The sequence below is a fragment of the Propithecus coquereli genome, unplaced genomic scaffold (genome assembly GCF_000956105.1).
Source record: "Propithecus coquereli isolate 6110/MARCELLA unplaced genomic scaffold, Pcoq_1.0 Scaffold427, whole genome shotgun sequence".
NCBI lineage: Eukaryota > Metazoa > Chordata > Mammalia > Primates > Indriidae > Propithecus > Propithecus coquereli.
The window spans coordinates 1566169-1576775 of record NW_012150030.1 but is presented as its reverse complement, the minus strand read 5'-3'; the positions used below and the strand labels follow the sequence as shown (position 1 = coordinate 1576775).

Sequence of the window (10607 nt, the reverse complement as noted above, 5' to 3'; positions counted from 1 at the left end):
TTACATACTGTATGATTCCATTTACACAACATTCTTGAAATGTCAAAATAATGGAGATGATCAGATAAGTGGTTTCCAGGGATAAGGGATGGTGGAGGGGAGGAGTCTGAAGGGGTAGTCCAAGGGACATCTCAGTGGCGATGAGACAGTTCTATATCGATTGTTGAGACAGTTACATAAATGTACATGTGACAAAATGATGTAGAACTATACACCCACATTGCACAGGGGTCAAGGGTTTGGTTCTGATACTGTATTCTAATTATGTAATATATAATCATTGAGGGAGACTGAATGAAGGGTGCATGGGACCTCTATCTTTGCAACTTCCTGTGAAATTATTTCAAAATATAAAGTTAGAGAATAAAGCAATAGCTCTAAGTGTAACTTGATATCCTGGATTGGATCCTGCAAAAGGACATTACTGGAAAAAATGGTAAAATCCAAATTAAGTCTCTAGTTTCATTAACAGTATCATGTATCATTGCGCCAATGTTAATTTTTTAGTTTGGATAAATATACCAAGGTTATGTTAACATCAGGGGAAGTTGGGTGAAAGCTCTATGAAACACTTCGGTGAATCTAAAAGCATTTTGAAAATATAAAACCCTGATGCCCAGGCTGATTAAATCAGATGCCCTAGGGACAGGCTCAGGCATCAGTATTTTAATTTGCCAGGTGATTTCCATATGCAGCCAAGGTTAGAAACCACTGTTCTGGAGAGATGATTTCAAAGTATTTGTTTCCCTCCTGGGTTTGCTCTTAGAGTGCTCTCCTTGAGGACAATTTCTGAACAGAAAAAAAAAAAAATTTTTTTAACCTTTATATAAACAGTTTATTTACTCTAAACAGCAACACAGACAGAACGCCATAGAAACACAAAGGAAGTGATGCGGTCAGACGCGCTGGCTTCGGACCTGAGGTTGGAGAGCGACACGCCCCAGATTCCGGAGAACAAGGCGGGAGGCCGTGTGGTTTTTTTCCCTGTACAAGCGTAACTTTTTCTCTGCATCCATGCCAGCATCTATTGGTTTTTGACTTTTTAATAATGCCATTCTCACAGGGGTAAGGTGGTATAAAGATCATTTTGTTTTAGGCTGGCCCTTTTAGTTTTTAGTGGGCTTTTCAGCTGGATCTAGAAACCAAATTGACAGCAGGCAGATTAACAAGAGAAAAATATACAAATTAGTTTTTTTTAAAGACTTTAAGTCACAGAAACTAAAAAAAATTAAGTTAATTACTATATATATGTTTATGAGTGCTCATTTATTTAAACCAATCACCAAAAAAATTTCTTAAGGGATTTCTGGTTGACTGCGCTGGATTTTATAAAGTCCGTGATCCAGGTTTTGGGCAAAGCAGTGTGAGTCAGTTACCAACACGCCGGATTGGAGGAAGTGCGTTCTGTGAGCCCCACGTAATTACAGGAGGAGGCGCCTGCACTAGGGGCGGGGTCTCTGGGAAAATCATTAGGCTTCCAGACTCCCCTGGCTCATCACTTACCGCTGTGACTCATAGCAGACCGGCGACATCGAACATGCTGTACGTACCTGGAAGGAGAGAGAGAGCTTGGGCTGACTGCAAGCCGAGCGTCACGCTGCCACTAAGACACGGCTGCCGACTGCGGGCACGAACGGTAAAGCACTTGCGGTCTCGGAGACCGGGAGGGCCAAGGCTTGGAGGGCGGTTGTGCTTGGGAGATGTGCTGGCACCGGGACCTGGGACTCCCAAGTGAGCCGAGGCTCCAAGCTTCCCTGGCAGACCTTCCCGAGGCCCCCGCGCTAGGCTACTTAGAGATGGAATCGCGCCGAGGGATGCCAAAGACGGAAAGGGGGATGGGGGAAGACAGAATTTTTCTTGTATGCCACATAAATGCATTGTCTGACCATTATAACATTCAAATGTTTTCAAATGCTTTTAGGAATTTGTTTTGAAAATTTATAGGATTTGTACTAAGAGCATCGCCCAGGCTGGATGGAGTGCATTCGCGTGTTCGTAGCTCGGTCACCCCGGTCTCCTGGGCTCAAACGTTCCTGCCTCTTCCTGAAGCCGCCACTACACACCAGGGCTAATTTTTTTTTTTTTTTTAAATGCATAGAGACAGAGGAGCTTCGTTCTGTCTCACTGCAGCCTCAATCTCCTGGGTTCAAGCGATCCTCCTGCCTCACCCTTCTGGGTAGCTGGGACCATAGGTGCCCGTCACCATGCCTGGCTAATTTTAGAAAAAAAATATTTTTTGGCCAGGCCGTGGTGGCTCACGCCTGTAATCCTAGGACTCTGGAAGGCTGAGGCGAGAGGATTGCCTGAGCTCAGGAGTTCGAGACCAGCCTGAGCAAGAGTGAGACCGCGTCTCTACTAGAAAAAAAAAAGAAAGAAATTAGCTGGACAACTAAAAATATATAGAAAAAATTATCCGGGCGTGGTGGCGCATGCCTGTAGTCCCAGCTACTCGGGACGCTGAAGCGGTACGATCCCTTGAGCCCAGGAGTTTGAGGCTGCTGTGAGCTAGGCTGAACCACGAACTCTAGCCCCAGTAACAGAGCGAGACTCTGTCTCAATAAAAAAAAACCCAAAACGCACCCTGTTTGTGTCGCAGGGTAAACTTTCCCCAGAGTCCCAGTGGAACAGCTGGTCTAGGAGACGCTTTCATAGCACTACAGATTAAAATTCCCATCTCTCTTTCTTCCTTCCCAGGCTTCTCCTGGCGCCAGCTAAGCGCCAGAGAACTTGCACGCACGTCTCCCTTCCGGTTCCCAACGATGGGCAATTCCAGCTTTGGTCCCAAGGAATCACTACTGCAGAGGCTGGGGCTTCGGCCCCCGCTGTTTACCATACACACCTCCCTGCCCCGCCAGGGAAGCGGAGATTACCGTGTGGTGGTAGCTGGCTCCGCTGGCGTGGGTAAGAGCGCGCTGATGCAGAGGTGGGCACACGGCACCTTTCGTAATGCACGCCTGCCATCCATTGAAAATAATTACTGCAAGTTGCTGGGCTGCAACCATGGCGTGACTGCCCTGCACATAGCTGACAGCGCAGGTGGGCACCCCTGCCCTCCCCTGCAGCGTCTTGCAGTTACCGAGGGCCACGCCTTCATCCTGATCTACTCAGTCACCAAGAAGGAAACCCTGGAAGAGCTGAAGCCCTTCTATGAGCTGATCTGTAAGATCAAAGGTGATGACTTGCATAAATTCCCCATCCTGCTGGTGGGCAACAAGAGTGATGAGAACTGCCGGGAGGTGGCCCTGAGTGATGGCGCCACCTGTGCGTTGGAGTGGAATTGCGCCTTCATGGAGATCTCCGCCAAGATGGATGTGAATGTGCAGGAGCTGTTCCACACGCTGCTGACCCATAAAAAGAAGCACAATACTTGCCTCCAGGGTCCCCAGAAGAAATCTCAGATGCCTCATACTACCGAGAAGCTGCTTGACAAATGTAGCTTGATGTGAGCCTTGGGCCTCAGGAGCTAGATCTGCCTATCCTATAGTGCATAGAAAACATGGGCTGATGTGTGTTACCCGCACATGATGCGTGTGTATTTGTGTGTGTACGCACGCAGTGGTTTAGACAGTAACAACTAGATGAAAATAAATGTAACTTTTATTTTTCTCAGGCAAGAGAATCCAAATTGTTAAAACATTGATTGGCATTTGAGAACAAAAAAGTACCACGATGCATTTAAAATAAGATCTTTAATAGTAAATTTGATAAGAGAAAATGTTTTGAAAAGAATAAAACACCAAAATGAATTGAAAAATGCCACAGCCCTTTGGGTAACCCTATTATATTTATTTTTAAACATTTCGACTCCTATAAGTGTTTAATAATGACTTTTCATTGTGTATTTAATAGTTAAGAAATGTGTTTTCACAACAAACTCTGACAAATTGCTGTGAGACAGATACACTAAGGAAACAAAGAATATTCTATAGCTGACCACTGGGGGTAGGAGCAGAGAAAATTGTGAAAGTGGAACTCTCTCACCAAAGATGTGTTGTCGTTTCCTGTGTCATTTAAAAATGTCTGGGTATTTCACATAGCAGTTTTAATAGTGTAACAGTTCCTTGACTTAATAAAGCTTTTCCTGCATGCAATCAGCTGTAAGAATTTTTCTTACCAGACAATAACAAAATTGCCCATTACATTAAAATTTAAGCCACATCTGTTAAATGTTTCCAATAAGAACTCCAAACCTGGACATTCTTGCCCTCTTGAAATTAGCTAGTGGTGGAGGGCGCTGTCTAAGGGGGTCCCTGAAATGCAAAACTGTTGTATATCCATAACCTTTCCTGGACTGACGTCCAGAAGAACTGCAGGCATCTTTCAAGAGGATACTCACTGCGTTGCTGTCTCAGAGGAAGCAGGTAAAAAGCAAAGCTCAGCCTTCTGTTGTCTCAAAAGTCTTTCCTCAAGAAATATTGGATATAGGGAATGGCGAGGAGGATGGAAGGTAAGGGGAGGGAGAAATGGGTGGGATTTGAAATTTGAGAAACTCCCCCATGAAGGAGTTTTTTAAAAAGATTAATTTTATTTGAACATAATTTTTTTGAGTGAGGAAATACTGTAACGGAGTCCAAGTCATACCACTCGCTGCAGGACAGCCAATAAGTAGAGAGACAAGGTGTTGGGGCAAGGAAAGTGACTTTTATTCAGAGAGCTAGCAAACCAGGAAGATGGCAGACTAATGTCTTACATATTTTAAGTTAGTATGAACTTTAGACTTCTTTTCAACTTAAGGGAAGGATGATGGGGGTTGGGGGGTTGTGAGAGGTAGCCAAGCACTGCAGACATCTGGGTGTCAGTGAGGGTCTGAGGAAGCTGTAAAACTTCTTTGTTCTTGGTCAGTTAACTTTGGATGAACAGGGCAGGTCACCATGTTCCTATAAATCTTTATCATAGCATTGTTACTTGTGCATGTACTGTTTTTATTAATCTCCCCAGAAGTTAGTTTTGGGAAAGGGACAATTATTTTAGAGTTGAACTACAACCTAAATTCTTCCTATAATTAGCTGGCCTACAGTGCAGAGCTAAGCAGAAGCTTTTAACCTGAAAGGGGACATTACCACAGGGGTCAGAAGCAAAATGGAGCTACTTACATTAAGCCTCCCTTCCACTGTTAAAAGTTCACTCCACAATCTTGTGGAATTGGGGCAACAGGGCTTTCATCTGGCTACTTCCTGCTAGGCAAGGTCAACGAGAGGTATTAGTATGAAACTGTTCAACCTAAGGAATTACTCCCTAGTGTCCTTTGGAGCATTTCTCTTTTTGCTTCCTTGGTTGTGCTCAGACCTGTAGAGCTCATGGTTGTAGAATATATAATAAGTTTTGCTAGTAGGTATATCATCGTAACAAAAGAGTAACAGTGAGAATTTAAGAATGCCTCTCTGGATTGGCCGGATCCCACTAGGAATCCAAGAGACTAGGTCTATAAACCAGTCTCTAAGAGTGTCCAGGCTAAACTCACTTTGGTGTTCTAAGGCTTGTTGGAGCCAGGTAGCCTGTTGCCTCATCTTGTCAATATGGGTCTCTACTTTAGAGGAGGAATTAATACAAGTGTAATAGGTAGTGGTAGCCACCATATAGACTCCTCCTTGTTCTGCAAGCATATAATCTAGGGAAATGTGGTTATTAATCACAACTTTCATCAGGGAATCTAATGATTTTTGTAGACCAGCAAGAGCAGTTTCATTAGCAATATAAGTTTTTTAGTACATGTTGATGAGCAACTACACCCTACTGGGAAGTCACGGGCCACTCTGGTAAACAATTTTAGGGAACTGGTCCAGTGGGCAACCTCTGATCTGTTATGGTCTAACAAGGGGGTCACTCTGAGTCCCATGAGACATAATCTCTGGAGACTGATGTTAGGGCAAGGCCCATTGACCTTTGTGCCAACTGCATACAAAAATATATCCCAGAGGGGCACAAAACCTCCAGAGGGTCCTGTCTACAGCTGACTCATATTGAAATAATAATCATCCTGATTCATTCCTTGGTTTATTGACCTCTTAGCTCTGGTTCCATTATAAAGTTACAAATGGGAACAGGCCATGAATTGTTGGGGTTGAAGGCTTTGCATAGATTGGGAGGGCTCCCCATAGCTGTATCATTTTCTGAGGTGATATATCTGAAAATAATAGGGGGCTTAGTCTGAGAAGAGTCAGATACAATTTTTACTCCATATAGGACTTGGGGAGAAGTGAATAGGAGTAAACAGAAGTCTTGTGCCAATTTGGTGTTAATAACTGAATAGATTGTACCTGGGTCCATTGAAAAGTCAATCAGTTTGTTCCTCACCGTTAAAGGTATTCAGGGCTCCTGTGGGGAAATACAAATTGGGTGCTGGGCCTGTATCCTGCATGCTGTAAGACCATTAGCAGACTGTTTTTATCTATAGTTTTAGAGCAGTACCTTAATCCTTGCCTGGCATGTCCTTAGGTTCTGTTTGTAATCTGGTACCTTATCACAAAGAATCCATTCTATCAGTCTCATCTTTATTTTAACAGTAATGCTGGTCACTTGTTGTGCCTAAACTCTAAAAGGGAAAGAGTATAGGAGGTGTGTCTAACCTCCCTTCCCTGCATGGCTAGGAACTCAATTTAAGGTTCTTTTGGGGTCCCCCTTGGCCAAGAGGAGGTCCACTCAGTGGGACAGGGTTTAGGATTTATTCACAGTATCATAAACATCTACATCACACTAGTATAGACAGAGTTTCAAGTTTACAAAATCCATTCAGTGGCTCTTTTTAAAATAGTTATGTAAAATTTTCCCTATTTACTTCCATAGCAATTATTCTCAACCACTAGAAAATGTCAAAATGGTTCTAATCTATTACTTTTTTTGAATTCTATCCTTAAAAAAAATCTTAACTCTCTGATGGAGTAATTCCATCTCTAAAATAAAATATTCTACCTTGGCTATTTTACAGGATAATTCTCCTTGAAAAATGTTGCATTTATTGTTGCCCCTTGTAAGTGAGCGAAGGGATTACTAAGGACTTGAGTGGTGTATACTAACCTATAGAAAGGGTTACAGGTAATAGTTAAAAAGTGAGAATATTGGCCGGGCGCGGTGGCTCACGCCTGTAATCCTAGCTCTCTGGGAGGCCGAGGCAGGCGGATTGTCTGAGCTCAGGAGTTCGAAACCAGCCTGAGCAAGAGTGAGACCCTGCCTCTACTAAAATTAGAAAGAAATTAATCGGCCAACTAAAAATATATAGAAAAAATTAGCCAGGCATGGTGGCGCATGCCTGTAGTCCCAGCTACTCGGGAGGCTGGGACAGTAGGATCACTTGAGCCCAGGAGTCTGAGGTTGCTGTGAGCTAGGCTGACGCCATGGCACTCACTCTAGCCAGGGCAACAGAGTGAGACTCTGTCTCAAAAAAAAAAAAAAAAAAAGTGAGAATATTTTAAGATAGCAAATATTTATATAGTCTATCTGCATGCCAATGTTTCTATATTATAGAAAACATACAATCTGTTCTACATTATATTATTTACTCCTTACAACAATCCAATAAAGTGGATGGCCTATTTTGAAGATGGAGACACTGATAAATGGTCACAAAACTACTAAGTGGCAGAGCTAGGATTTGAAGCCAACTGTTCTGCTCCAGAATCAGTGCTCTTAACCACAATGGTATACTTCCTCTCCAAGATGAAATGAATGAATGAGCTCACTTTTCTGTTCTCTATTCATGTTATACAGAGGTGGAAACAGAAGTTTCCCCAGGGTCTCTCTAGAATCCCAGATGAGAGGCGATGAAGCAAATCAACAATTCAACATGCATAGGGTGTTTTAGAAACAGGGAAGATAAGCACTTTAACCAAGAACTTGGACAGGTTTTCCCCAAAGAGATTACATAACTGGAATCTTTTAGGTCTAGTAGGAATTGGGTTAGGTGGGCGGGTGCAGGTGATGGAAGGAGAGGAAGACCTTTCAGGCAGACAGGACAGTGAACAAAGGCACGGACAAAATGTGGGGTCTGAGAGACTGTGGCATGTTTCCAGAAATGGGTAGAGCAAATTGTGGAAGATGAGCCTGAAAAGTCAGAGTTTAGAATCCATTCTTTAGAGGTAAAGGGGAATTACTACAGGATTTAGGTAGACTTGATCATATTTGAATTTTAAAAAGATCACAGGTAGACAAATTAGAAAATGATTAGAATCATCCAGGAAAGAGATTTTGAGTAAATGCTCTAGCCATTGCCAGAGGGAATGGAGACAACAGGATGGATTGGAGAACTATTCAGTAGAAGAATGGCCAGAGCTTGGCGATGTGTTAGAGTTTAGAAGAGAGGGAGAAACGAAGGTGACTGCCATGTTGCTGAGTGGAATTCCTGGGTGGGTTATGGGGTCATTAATTGCAGAAACACAGAAAGAAGATCTGACTTGGGTGAACATCTATTTGCACATGCACTTGACAATAAGTTACATTTTGAATAACATAGTTGCAAGGTGTTTATGGGACAGCCAGGTGGAGGTTTCCAATGGGAACTAGACTGGGATTAGGGACAGGAAACAATGATCTGTGAGTTTTCAGCATGTGGCCCATGGTAAGGCTATGGAGGGCAAAAAGAGGAGGCAAAGAAAAAGGGTTTAGAACAGAATCACGGAGAAGAGAAAAACTTAGCTACTAATAAAGAGGAAACTCATAGTGTACAGTAGTAAATGCTGAGAGAGAAATGAGTTTCAAGGAGAAGCATGTAATCCATCATAGCAAAAAAGTAATGATACAATAAAATGAAGATTAGAAAATGTTACTCATACTTAGCAGAGATTTCTGGTTCCAGCCAAGATAGAGTAGCCCCATTTCTCCCAGGTACTCCCTCTTACAACTAAAATAACCCTGGACATAACACAACAAACAAGCAAAGGAAAATAATTAAAGGTGAAAAATCATGGACTGTCTAGGAACCTCAGGATGTGAGGAATCACATGATAGTGAATTCCCTGGGTTTCCTGTTAATCTCCCATACATCCTGGACAGGACACTGCAGAAGCCTCCAGTCTAGAGCCACCAGCAGGCACAGACCAAAAAAACAATGGCAGAAGGGGCAAGAAAAGCACATCCCCCCTTGCCAAAGGACCAGGAAAATAGTAGTTCAACACGAGAAAAAATCTTTGGCAATACCTGCCCTACTCAAGATAAACACCAATGTCAAAACCTCTTCTTGTCTTCTTCCCCCTAGAGGAAGTTTGTCTTCTACCCCACCCCATCCCACTCTGCCCTGTAGAAGCAGGTGGTAGTGATTTAATTTCCACTCCTTGTACTGTTACCAGCAGGATATAGCAGGAAACTGCAGGGGCTGTCAACCTAAATAATAAACAGAGAGGCTCTCTAAAAGAAAATGATGTTAGCAGGGCAGAGTGGGTCACGCTGGTAATCCCAGCATTTTGGGAGGCTGAGGTGGGAAGATCACTTGAGTCCAGGAGTTCAAAACCAGCCTGGGCAACATAGCAAGACACCATCTCCACAAAAAATAAGAAAAACTAGCCAGGCATGGTGGCATGTGCCTGTAGTCCCAGCTACTTGGGAGGCTGAAGCAGGAGGATAACTTGAATCCAGGAGTTCAAGGTTGTAGTGACCTGTGATCCTGCCACTGCACTCCAGCCTTGGTGATAAAGTGAGACCCTGGCTCTAAAAAAAAAAAAGAAAGAAAAATGATTATTTGGGAATAAAGCATTGCAATGGGAATACACACACCATAGTAAACTAATACATATTCAGGGAGGTAAAGGAAGACAAAGGTTTTTTAAGGAAAAAAAAAAATGAGGATTACCTAATTGTTTTGAAATAATTATCTTTGGTTATAAAGATCAATAACAAGGGTGATACAAGTCTGAGGTTGTATAGGCAGTTGCTGGGCAGATGTCTTTGCAGAAGTATCTTTTGTGTAAGGTTGCAGTGGCCTTCATGCAATGTTTGGTTTGTGTAGTCTTTTTCATTATCAGACTTACAAGGGTGAGAACCCTCTCTCCGTGGCCTTCCCTGACTCTATTTATCAGGGTTTTAACATTAGTGACTCCATTTTTATTCTGACAACTTTCACACTTTCCCCTTTTGATCAAGCTCTTTCTCCAAAAACGTCACTGATCAATCTTCCTATAGTTAGGTTTTGATGTCCCTTGATACTGAGATGGACCTGTCCCAGTTGCTGGTCACATCCTATGTTGGAGGGAGTGATGGTGACTAGGAGTCAGTGTTAAAACACTGTTAGTGACATTTGAGCAACAAGGGAGGTTTAAAGGAAGTGGCTCTCAGGCTAAGTCTACCTGGAGTCTATCATTGAGTTCAATTTTCTCTGTTCTGTAGCCTTTTGCTGTCATCTCAAAGTACCGGGCCAGTGTTATTTTGTTAGGAGTTATACGTTTGCAAAAATGTAACAACTAACAGATACTAAGTTACAAAGCAGAATTAATAGTAATTTGACAATTCCAATTCACATAATGGTTTTGAGCCATGAACCTAGGCTTAAAGACAACCAATTAAATAAATCAAATGATAACACAGAATTAGGTAAGACCTATTGTAACCATGGGTCCTGTTTTCTTGTTTTGTGTATATGGGTCTCAACTTTCCCTGAGGAACTTATCCAGGTACAGCATGTA

At 42.7% G+C, this 10607-nt stretch overlaps 1 protein-coding gene across 1 annotated transcript; it reads left to right on the top strand.

Moving 5' to 3' along the window:
- The first annotated feature begins 2759 nt into the window (after nt 1–2759).
- DIRAS3 (DIRAS family, GTP-binding RAS-like 3) lies at nt 2760–3446 on the top strand. The gene has a single exon (XM_012653768.1). It carries the CDS (start codon nt 2760–2762, stop codon nt 3444–3446), a length of 687 nt encoding a protein of 228 aa, XP_012509222.1.
- The last annotated feature ends 7161 nt before the right edge of the window (nt 3447–10607 follow it).